Source organism: Oryctolagus cuniculus, chromosome 2 (genome assembly GCF_964237555.1).
Source record: "Oryctolagus cuniculus chromosome 2, mOryCun1.1, whole genome shotgun sequence".
NCBI classification, from domain to species: Eukaryota; Metazoa; Chordata; class Mammalia; order Lagomorpha; family Leporidae; genus Oryctolagus; species Oryctolagus cuniculus.
In genome coordinates, this window is record NC_091433.1 from 191,782,492 (window position 1) to 191,794,586 (window position 12,095).

General features: G+C 55.1%; 1 protein-coding gene across 2 annotated transcripts in view; it reads left to right on the forward strand.

Moving 5' to 3' along the window:
* The first annotated feature begins 8,464 nt into the window (after positions 1-8,464).
* Positions 8,465-12,095, forward strand: part of NOL10 (nucleolar protein 10) — a 100,466-nt gene continuing 96,835 nt past the window's right edge. Inside the window, exons 1-2 of one of the 2 annotated variants that reach the window (XM_002722390.5) lie at positions 8,465-8,655; positions 10,806-10,851. In XM_002722390.5, the coding sequence (XP_002722436.2) occupies positions 8,590-8,655; positions 10,806-10,851 (112 nt within the window). In that variant the 5' untranslated portion in view covers positions 8,465-8,589. The remainder of the gene's footprint in view (positions 8,656-10,805; positions 10,852-12,095) is intronic. The other variant, XM_008249836.4, reaches the window with a different exon arrangement.

Below are 12,095 nucleotides of genomic sequence, written 5' to 3' on the forward strand. Positions count from 1 at the left end.
GGCACTGCGGCTCAATAGGCTAATCCTCCTCCTGTGGCACTGACACCCCGGGTTCTAGTCCCAGTTGGGGCACCAGATTCTGTCCCGGTTGCTCTTCTTCCAGCCCAGCCCTCTGCTGTGGCCCGAGAATGCAGTGGAGGATGGCTCAAGTACTTGGGCCCTGCACCTGCATGGGAGACCAGGAGAAGTACCTGGCTCCTGCCTTTGGATCAGCGCGGTGCGCCGGCTGCAGCATGCCGGCCGCAGCAGCCATTGGAGGGTGAACCAATGGCAAAAGGAAGACCTTTCTCTCTCTCTCTCTCTCTCTCTCTCACTGTCCACTCTGCCTGTCCAAAACAAAAAAAAATAGCTGACAATGTTCTTATTCAAAGGATTCTATGCATTAAATGACCTAAACTGACTCCCTCCAAGTAGACTGGAAATGCGTGCACATTCGTATTGGTATTTACACAATGCGTGGGCGTGTGGTTGAAGGAGGAAGTGTTCCGCAATGGTGCAGGTTCTCAAGGCCGGGCCCTAGTGCAGGTCAAAGCTAGGGAGTCTTGTGGTCCACTGTAGCTGCCAAGCTACCCAGCGTTCTTGCCCTTCCTCCAGGACACCTGTCACTGGGGACCATGTACTATCCAGCTGTGACTTCTGGTATTCCTGGGGCCTGACAACTGGCCCACTGAATGTTTGGCTGGCCTAAAGAGGAATGGAAGAGAAGGGGAAAAACAGAGCTGGAGCTGGCATTGTGGCACAGTGGGTTGAGCCACAGCCTGCGATCCTGGCATCCCATACTGGAGCTCAGGTTCAAGTCCTGGCTGCTCCGCTTTCGCCCCTGCTAATGCACCTGGGAAGGCAGCAGATGACCCAAGCACCTGGGTCCCAGGCCCCCACGTGGAAAACCCAGATGGGGTTCCTGGCTCCTGGGTTCAGGCTGTCCCAGGCCTGGCTATTGCAGGCATTTGGGGGAGTGAATCCACAGATGGAAGATCTCTCTCTCTCTCTCTCTCTCTAATTGCCTTTCAAATTAATAAATGTTTTTTAAAATATTTTTTAAAAAAGAAGGAAACAAAGGGGGGTCACTAGGTTGGGTTCTGTTATCTTGTAAAATGATAGCTAACATTACCCCCACGACCACCAACCACAGCAGACAAACCAAAAACAAACTTCCCTCATTAAAGCCCTGTTTAACTTTGTCCGTGATGCAGGCAATAACTCACTCTGGTTTATTTAAGACATTTAAATGCCCATATTAACAATACTAATGAAAACAATAATAAATTTAAGTAAATAACATTTATGAAAGGTCTTTTGGTTAACAACATGCACATAACTTGTTTGCTTTTTATTTATTCGTTTACCTATTCAATAGACATTGCCTGCTTGTTACATAGGATAATTAAAGAATGAATTTCCATGATAACATTTTTTATAGTTCATTTTTATCATTGTCCATTGGTGGATTTAAACGCCTGAGTTGGAAGCCGACTTTCCCCAGCGCGTGTAGACAGGATCTCCAGTGGGCCACCTGGACTCGTTCCTGCTCGTGGCACCAAGCAGAGGAGCCAGCAGTGCCGCACCCTGCCTTGTAGAGCTGTGAGGTAGCCAATGGCTGCTGCTGGAAGCCAGTGGCTTTGCAGTCAATTGTCCCACAGAAGTAAAGGACTAATCCAGTTATTAAGGTATGGACAATTCCTCTGCAGGTTACTAAGCGACGATTCAGGGGAGCAGGAGAGGCGTGGGCACGGGGCGCCAGGCTGGGCTGGCCGTGGCCGGCTCCCAGGCACCTCAGAGCTGCAGGGAGACTCAGCAGCATGGGACGGGCGTCCGGGGCTGGGAGGCGAGACCTCGGCAGCACCAGAGCTGACAGCACTCAGAGTAGCATCTTGGTCTCGTCATGCAGATGCATGCAGGATAAGGTGAGGGTGTCTGTGTCCACCGGGCTTAGGAGCAGAGTCTGCAAACACTGCAGGACAGAGGCTGCCGGGTGGGGGCGGGGCCCCTGTGGGCGTCTCAGAGCAGGTGGCATCTCAGCTGGGATCTGGGTGGTGCGGACTACCCAGCCGTGGAAAAGCTGGGGTCAGGGCATTCTGGGCAGAGAACAGCAAGTGCAAAGACCCTGAGGCAGGAAAAGCAGTGACCGGTGAGCTCTGCTCTCAGCTCCCAGGACAGGCTGAAGCCGCGGTGTGTAGGGGCTTCCCTGCCAGGGGAGGGGCTGAGGCTTCCATCTGACCGCCCTGAGCTTTAAGCAGGGAAGCCACGCCATCTGGTCGTGAAGGTTCCGGGGAGAACTGGCCACACAGTGGAGGGGTAAGACCTGGAGGCCAACTGGCAGACTCCTGTGGCTCTGGGGACCACGCCAACTCTGCTTGGGAAGACTGGCAGGGGAGGAAAGGCCAAGGGTTCCATCAGGGCCGAGGTGGGAAACCGACCCAAAGCCTCTGCAGAGACAATGAAGAAGCAGGTTCTAGAAAACATGGACGCTTCGTGGGCCTGGCCACAGGGTCCATGGAAACCTCGCCTGGCTTCAGTGTCAACAGCCTTGCCCAGTCTGCTGTGTGCCTGCGGCACAAACTGCTGGGGCTTATGCCTGAGGCCCAAACCAGGCAACTTTTCCTGAGCTTATTTGGGTCCAATTCCTTCAGGAATCTGCTGAGAAATTTGCATCTGCCCCATGGAAAAATACACACACCCAGAGATCTTCCCTCAACTGCGGGAGACCTCAGCGCTTCTTGGAGCCACGGAGTCCTGGCACTCAGTGTGCTGGCCGAGGTGCCCAAGGGGACGGGCACCACGAGAGATGTGCACTGACCAGGGCTCAGGATGCTTGCGAGCTGGTCGTCTGTTGTGGGGAACCATGAGCCGGCCATGGGCCCACATGCTAAGGCTTAGCTTGCTGACCGTTTGCAATAGTTACTGCCGTGTGGATGTTTATGGTTTCTGCTGAGCTGCGATATCGGGCCCGTTCCATGACCCCAGGGTTGAGCCTACAACTACGGCCTTGGGGCTTCCCATACTTCTTTTCCCACTGACCAAGGGTTGAGAAGACACCAGGTGGATCAACGATAAGCTTTCTGCTGGCGTCTGAGCCGCCTGCTACGTGACCAGGAGCTTGATTGGATGAAGACACGTGATCACCTTTATGGTTGGACAAGGAGTGCATGGACTGTGCGTGATCAGGCACCCGCCTGATGGATCAGGCCGCCGCATGGACTGTAGCATGGACTAAGCTTGCTTTACATGCCTCTGCAATGATATACTATATAAGCCATTCGTGAAATAGTAACGGGAGCTTCCCCTTTCTTTCGGAGCTCCCCTTGCTCAAGGGTTTCTTTTTCTATCCTGTTTAAATAAAGCCTACTGAAGGCCGAGAAGCAGCGTCCGAGTATCTGTTTTTCCCGAGACCCCGGGGACCACAGGCTGTCAATGTTTAAACAAATGTTATTGCTGAAAAATTTATTTTCACTTATTGGAAAGGCAAAGAAACAGAGATCTTCCTTCAGCTGGTTCACTCCCCAAATGCCCAAGGCAGCTGGGGCTGGGCCAGGCTGAAGCCAGGAGCCTGGAGCTCCAGCCAGGTCCCCCACACGGGTGGCCGGGGGCCAGGTGCCTGAGTCCTCACCAGCTGCTTCCCAGGTGGGCATGAGCAGGATGCGGGCCTGCAGCAGAGCCTTGCAGGGCTCCCCGGGGGCAGCTCAACGCCCAGCCCTGAACATTTAGCTTGGAGTGCCTGCCATGCATCTGACAAACCTGGCCTGGCTGCGGGCGTTACTAATCTCCCAGCATATGCTTTGGGAGCAGCTGCAGGGCTGAGACATGTTCAAGATGTCAGAGACTGGAAGGTGCATTTTCCAGTTTGCAAATCTATAGGGATATGGATGAGTAAGCTTAAAAATCACAATGTACGATGGCATTCTTCAAACCTGGATGGTGTTCAACCTTGTAGGTTGGAAAGAAATCTCAGACTCTTACTCTTTTTTATAAAGATTTATCTCACCTACCCACAAGGCAGAGTTACAGAGAGAAAGACAGAGAGAGAGGGAGGCATAGAGGTATCTTTTATCCACTGATTCACTCCCCGAATGGCCACACGGCAGGAGCCAGGCCAGGCCACAGCCAGGAGCCAGGAGCTTCATCTGGGTCTCTCCTGTGGGTGCAGGGGCCCAAGGACTTGGGCCATCCTCTGCAGCTTTCCCAGGCGCATAAGCAGGAATGGAGCATCAGAAGTGGAGCTGCTGGGACTCGAACCGGCACCCATGTGGGATGCCAGCACTGCAGGCGGAGGCTTAGCCTTCTAAGCCACGGCAATGGCCAGATTCAATTCTTAAAACAAACAAACAAAAACAAAAAGAGGGGCCGGCACTGTGGTGCAATGGGTTAACACCCTGGCCTGAAGCACCATCATCCCATACTGGTGCCGGTTCGAGACCCGGCTGCTCCACTTCTGATCCAGCTCTCTGCTATGGCCTGGGAAAGCAGTAGAAATGGTCCAAGTACTTGGGCCTCTACACCCGTGTGGGAGACCCAGAGGAAGCTCCTGGCTCCTGGCTTCGGATCAGCACAACTCCAGCCGTTGCGGCCAACTGGGAAGTGAACCATTGGATGGAAGACTTCTCTTTCTCTCTCTCTGCCGCTCCTCTCTCTGTGTAACTCTGGCTTTCAAATAAATAAATAAATCTTTAAAAGAACACACTTTTTTGGTACATAAGGTCCCAGTGTGGCAGAGGTGGGGGGAAACAAGTCTTTCTGAAATCATTTTAGATGCAGAAAAAAAGTTTTAAATATGCTACGGAGGGGTGGTGTTGTGTTGCTGTGTGGACACCTTGTCCACCTGAGAGTGAGCAGGACTGAGCCCTGCCTCCGCTGGGAGGCTGCAGATGCCGGCCAAGTACTGGGCCCATGCCACCAGGTGGAGCGCCCAGCGCCCACCTGCAGCCCAGCCACGCCCTGCTGCAGGCATTTGGAGCAGTGAACCAGCGCTTGGGAAATCTTTCTCTCTTGCTTTGCCTTTCAATAAATAAAGACAAATAAACTTATAAAAAATACACCACAGAGTTCCTATTTACCTTCCACTCAGCTCTTCCTACTGCTAATATCATCCATAACCTCGGCATATTTATCAGAAATAACACATGAGTGCAGGCACAAGGGTGCTAGCAAAACCACAGGTTCTACTCAGATAATCACCAGTTTCTCTGCTATTGCCCCTTCCTATTTCGGGATCCAACCCAGGACACTGTGTTACATTCCAGAATTAAATCTTTTTTTAAGTTAACTATTTTTAATATGCTATTTAAACATGTACAACTGTAAACCTAGCTCTAAAATGTATTATGCTGGGGGCTGATGCTGTGGCGCAGTGGGTTGAGCCACTGCTGGTCATGTAGGCATCCCATACAGGAGCACTGGTTCTAGTCCCAGCTGCTCCACTTCTGACCCAGCTCCCCGCTCACTCACCTGGGAGGTAGCAGCAGACGGCCCAAGAGCTTGGGTCCCTGCACCCATGTGGGAGACCCTGACGGAGTTCCTGACGCCTGGCCCAGCCCTGGAGGGAGGAGATGGAGAACTCTCTCTGTCTCTCCCTTTCTATCACTGTGTCTTTGAAATAAATAAATCTTTAGAAAAATTTACTATGCTTTTAGTTCTTATATTACTATAAACCACAAATCTTTGTGCATTAATTTCAAGCAAAACTTTAAAACTTCACGATTTGGGGCCAGCACTGTGGTGCAGTGGGTAGTCGCCATCTGCAGTGCCAGCATCCTATATGGACGCCGGGTCTCCCCAGCTGCTCCACCTCTGATCCAGCTCTCTGCTGTGACCTGGGAAGACAGTGGAGGATGGCCCAAGTCTTTGGGCCCCTGTACCCACGTGGGAGACCCAGAAGAAACTCCTGGCTTCTGGCTTCGGATCGGCACAGCTCCAGCTATTGCAGTCATCTGGGGAGTGAACCAGCAGATGGAAGACCTCTCTCTCTCTCTCCCTCTGCCTTTCTGTAACTCTGCCTTTCAAATAAATAAACAAATTTTTATTTAAAAAAAGCTTCACAATTTAATACGAGGCGTCACATGTTTGGAGGCAAATCGACTGCCTCTCTACCAACAGAATAGATGGCGCCACCGCAGTGAGTTATTTTGCTCCCCCACCTGTCCACGATCAGGCCCCGGGATGATCTAACTGCCCCATCCCTGACTTCAGTTTGGTCGGCTGCAGAACGGCTTTTGCACAGTGGGCCATGACATCGCGTGACCTCCACCCAGCACAGGCGTGTCCCACGGTGCAGTGTCCTGCTGATCCCCCCACCCCAGAGCCAGAGCCATTGCCGTGGAGGCATCCGTGAGCTGGAGACTTTAACACGGGCTGGGCCCTGTAAAAGGGGCCGCGCGTCTCACGTGGCCAGTAAGCGCTGGCTGCTGAGAAAACAAAGCAGAAAACCCCCAAGGGTACCTTGAGGATGGAACTGTGAGCCCCAGTTTAAGAAATGGTTGCGAGTGGATTATACAGAACCAGGCATCGGGGAGACGACACAGGTGCAGGAGGGTCCGCAGGTGCCAGAAGCAGCTGGAAGGCGGGCACTGTGGTGCAGTGGCTCAAGCTGACCCTTGTGTCGCGCGCATCGTGTTTGAGTGCCTGGCGTTGAGTCCTGCCTCCGCCTCCGCCCCCGCTTCCTGATAATGGCCTGGGAGGAGGGGGAGACAGCCTGGCCCAGCCGCAGCTGCTGTGGGCATTTGTGGAGCGAAGCGGCAGATGGAGCTCTTTTCCTGCCTCCTCCCCTGTCACTCTTGCAAGTAAACAAAATAAATCATAAAACTTAAAAAAGAGGCAGGGAGGTCAGCTGGGAGTGTAATAATGCAAAAACAAGATTTAGAGCCTAGGCAGGAGGGTCTAAGGAGTCTGAGAATCAGAGGTGGGCGTGCGGTGCGCAGTTAGGCCAGGCTCGGACACCACACGGGAGCCTGGAGTCGAGTCCCACCGCGGCTTCTGATTCAGCTTCCGCTAACGACGCGCTGGGGCAGGCAGGCGGCAGCTCCACTCCCTGAACCCCGCGGCCCACGGGAGACCAGGGTGAGTTGCAGGATGCTGGCTCAGCCTGCACAGCCTGCTGCTGAGGGATTGGGAAGTGAACCAATGGATGGAAGAGCGCTCGCTCGCTCTCTCTTGCTCTTCAAAAAAAATTTTTTTAAAGTTTTTATTTACTTGAGTTACAGATAGAGGGAGAGACAAAGGTCTTCCATCTGCTGGTTCACTCCCCAAATGGCCACAGTGGCTGGGGCTTTGCCAATCCGAAGCCAGGAGCCAGGAGCTTCTTTCAGGTCTCCCACACAGGTGCAGGGGCCCAAGGACTTGGGCCATCTTCCACTGCTTTCCCAGGTCACAGCAGAGAGCTGGATCAGAAGTGGAGCAGCCGGAACTACAACCAGCACCCATATGGGACGCCAGTGCTGTGGGCGGAGGCTTAGCCCACCATGCCACAGCGCCAGGCCCTCAAAATTTGGGGGGGGGGAGCACTGTGGCATAGATTAAGCCTCTGCCTGCAATGCCAGCATCCATATAGGAACTGGTTCCAGTCCGGGCTGCTCCTCTTCCGACCCAGCTCTCTGCTGTGGCCTGGGACAGCAGCAGAAGATGGCCCAAGTCCTTGGGCCCCTGCACCCGCGTGTGAGACCCGGAAGGAGCTCCTGGCTCCAGGTCAGCCCAGCTCCGGCCACTGCGGCTTTTTGGGGAGTGAACCAACGATGGAAGATCTCTCTAACTGCCTTTCAAATACATACATCTTAAATTTCTTTTTTTTTTCCCAGAGGTAGAAATGTCAAGTCTAGCCACGTGGGCAGAAGAGGCAGCAATGGCCCGAGGTTCTTGTCTAGGTGACTGCGAAGACGGCAAAGCTCTTCCCCAAGAAAAACAGCGCGGAATACTGGGAGTGCTTAGTTAGGGGATTAGGCAAGCAGTACTTGGCTCAGCACCGTAAGCAGGCGCGGTGGGAGTGAGACAGGCAGGGACTGGGGTCTGGGGCCGGGGAAGCCTCCATTTTTCGAAGAAATAGGACAGAAATGGAGCACCCCGGGCCATCGCAGCAGCTCTCGCCGACCCGAGAGCGAGGTCGGGTCCCGGGTAACGGAGCGATGCGGGGACGCCGACGCCCGCGCGTCCGCCAGGGGCTGTCCGTCACGGCGGCCACACCCGTCCCCGGAGACCCCGGGCGCCAGCCCCTCCCCGATCGTCACCCCTCCCTCGCGACCTCCCTCAGTGAGTGAAAGCCAAACGAGCCAGGCGACACCCCGTTTTTAGTGAAGCCATTTTTAAGCGCAGTTATTTCTAAAGCAAAGCTGCAGAAACACTGACAGAGACCACACTTCCCGCCACTCGCGACGCTGAGCGCAGGGGCGCGGCCGCCGCCTCACCAGGGCGCCCCAGCTCTCCCGCCGGCTCCGCCGCCTCGCTTCTTCCGGGAACTTGCGCACGGCCCGGCGGCCGGAAGTGCGTCATCATCCGGCGCCCGCCGCCGCACGCCGCGCCGTGCCGGGCCTGGGAGTCGGATGTTGGAGCGTGCCGGTGGGAGGGGACCGGGCGCGGCGACTGAGATCGCTGCCTCTCGCCGTCACCATGCAAGTGTCCAGCCTTAACGAGGTGAAGATTTACAGCCTGAGCTGCGGCAAGTCTCTTCCTGAGGTGAGTCGGGGCCGTCCCGGCTGCCCGGAGGCGAGTGACGGCGCGCTGGGGGCCAGGCTGGTGGGCGCCGGCACCGGCATCAGCGCCCAGTCTCTGGAGCGGAGGCCAAGTCGGCTTGGGCATGGGTGGCGGTGCCGCCAGGAAAACGTGGACGGGTACCTGGCCGGCTGCGTGCCGGTGCCCGTCCGCCCGCGGGTCGTGGTCCTCGCGCGTGGGCCGGGTACGGCAGTGGGCGGTGGAGACGCGGGCCTCGCAGGTGCACGGTCGGCAGCGGCGGACGCCTTTCCCCGCCTGCGGGACTCGCCTGGCCCCGCGGTCTAAGTGCGTGGTTCTGTCCCAGTCTGCTCGTCTGTAGATCTTTCTGGGATCCAGAAAGAGGTCGGGGCGGGGTGGGGACAGCCCTCCAGGGCCCTCCAGGGACATCCGGGGGTAGGTGATGAGAGCCTTCGCCTCTTCTCCGCATTCCCGGTGTCAGGAATGGCACGTCTCCCGCGTCTTCTCATTCGTCACTCCCTCGTTCTGTGCACGCTCCTGAGAAGCTAAGCTGTGCAGGCGGCCCCGTCGTAAGTGCGGCATCCGGAGCGCATGTGTCACGGGGGGAAAGGATGATGGAGAGTGAGTGAGCGGGCGGGATACAGCGTCAGCGCTCGGCGTGGGGCGGTCTGGAGGTGTAGCAGGTGCAGCGCCACTTGGGCTGCCTGGCGCGCTGTGCCCGAGTGCCAGCCCGGCTTCCTGCCAGTGCCTGGGGCAGCACAGAGGATGGCCCACGTCTTTTCTTGGAAAGAGAGCTTCCATCCGCTGGTTCACTGCCCAGCAGGCGGCTCCTGGCTTCAGCCTGGCCCCGTCTGGAGTATTGTGGGCATTTGGGGAGTGCACCAGTGAATGGGAGATTCTCTCTCCCGCTCTCTCTCCGGCACTCCGCCTTTCGTCTGGGCTGACCCTCAGGCTCCTTTGTCCCGTGCCACGCTGCCTGCTTGTCCGTTTGTGGGACAGCTCCCGGCCGGGCCTCGCTCCCCACCTGTGCCGGGTCAGGGATTCTGGCCCTCCCAGGTCCCGGCCCCCTCTCTGCCCCCTACGTAGGACCCCTGTTCCCGGAAGGGCCGCCCCTTCCTTGAGTAGCTCCCTCAGAACGCTGGATGTTGGTCGGGGCGGGAGCCGTGGCGTAGACCTTCCTGCTGCCACAGGCTGATGCGCCTGGATGCACGTGTGCCTGGGAAGTCCCCCAGCTTCCCCGGGAGCTGAACACGAGTGCCAGGGAGCCAGAGGCACGCCGGGCTGAGGGCGATGGCCGGCTCCGGCTCTCCCGCCCTGTCCGGCGTGGACACCGCCGCGGCGCTCAGCTCGGGTCCCGAGTGTGTCCCAGAGGCCGGATGCCGCGGCCTGGCCCGGGTTCTGCATCGCGTCTGCTTTTAGAGATGGTGTCTGCTGAGTGGCGCGCTTGCTTCTCCTTGCTTCAGGGAGGGCTGTCGTAGCCTTGCCGTTGGTGACGGTCTGGGGTGGCTGTCCCGCAGCGTGTGGCCTCTGTCCTCGGGGTGCGGGCATACCTCTAGTGACAGCCGAAAGCGTCCCAGGAGTTGCTGATGTCCTCTGGGAGGCGGACTGCCCCTGCTGAGACCCACTGTTTCCGGTAGCCCTACTGACAGGTGCAGTGGAATTGCCTCTTGCTAGACGGGGTGCAGGAGTACAGTCTGCCATCGGTGCCATCAGAGCACGGGACCGTAAAAGTACCCTTTCTTCATCAGTGTCAGCAATTTGACCAGTTATTGATCTGATTTCTGTATTGCTAGATGCAACTTTCGTCTTAATGCTTTCTTTCCTTTTGAAATTTCACTTAAATAGATTTGGCTGTTTATGTCTTAGCTGGAACCCACCATATAAGAGGCTATTGCTTTCCCTGGGTTGGTCAGGTGAACTAGTTTTCTCTTGTGTTAAACATGGTAGCTCAAAAAATTATTATTTAGTAAGTGGAAGTATATTCAAGGAAAGAGATCCGGAAGATTTGGTAGCCGTCGGTTAGGATTACAGATTTTCATTTTCTAAGTTACATCCTCCTCTAGAGTTTGAATTTTTAATATGAGCAGGTGCTGTTACTGCAGGCAGAAAGCGACCAAGGTAGAGTGTGTTAAAATCGTCTCTCTGTTTTCTCCAAGTGGCTTTCTGATCGGAAGAAGAGAGCGCTGCAGAAGAAGGATGTCGGTGAGTGTTGTCGGTGACCCGCCCGTGCCACAGGGCCGCACACAGTGAGGCTTACAGAAGGCAGTGGAATCAGTACGGTGGAAATAAACCTGTTTGTCCTTTTCCTCCTTCTTCTTTTTAAGATTTATTTATTTACTTGAGAGGCATAGTTGTAGACAGAAAGAGGGAGAGACAGAGAGAGGTCTTCCATCTGCTGTTTCACTCCCCAGATGGCCACAATGGCTGGAGCAGAGCAGGTCTGAAGCCGGGAGCCAGGAGCCTCTTCCTGGTATCCCACACGGGTACAGGGTCCCAAGCACTTGGGCCATCTTCCACTGCTTTCCCAGGCCACAGCAGAGAGCTGGACTGGAAGAGGAGCAGCTGGGACTTGAACCAGCGCCCATATGGGGGACCCAGAAGGATCATGATTGTCTCATTCTCATGTGCAGCAAAAGCTTTTTCTGTTGGTTGAATCCATGTGTCAGTTTTTGAGATATAGGGACAATAAGCATTTTATCTTTGGACAAAGTAATTTTACATATTGGATATACAAATATGAGTATGAACAATAAAAAATCTTTGTAGAAGATTTTTTTTTAATTCTTTATTTGAGGCTAGTGCTGTGGCCACCTGCTGTGCTGGCATCCCATATGGGCACCGGTTCAAGTCCCAGCTGCTCCACTTCTGATCCAGCTCTCTGCTATATCCTAGGAAGTGGAAGGTGGAAGGTGGTCCAAGTCCTTGGGCCCCTGCACCCACATGGGACACCCGGAGGAGGCTCCTGGCTCCTGCCCTCGGATTGGCTCAGCTCTGGCTGTTGCGGCCAATTAGGGAGTGAACCTGTGGATGGAAGACCTTTCTCTCTCTCTCTCTCTCTCTCTCTGCCTTTCAAATAAATAAATAAATCTTTTTAAAAATATTTATTTATTTATTTGAGAGGCAGAGGCAGACCAACAGATGACAGAGAGCTGTCGTCCGCTGGTTCATTACCTAAATGCGTGCAGTAGCTGTGGCTGGGTCATTCTGGGAGCTAGGAACCCAGTCCAGGTCTCCCATGTTGGGACAGGGACCCACCTACTTGAGCCATCACCAGCATCCCACAGCGTGCATCAGCAGCAGCTGGTACTTGGACAGGAGCTGGGGCTTGAACTTAGACACTCTGACATGGGCTGTGGGCATTCTTGTCAGTGTCGGTGACTCATCCTCAGAGAGCATTTTGATTTAGGACTATAATGCCAGTTTGTAGTGTAAATCATTTTGGTGAA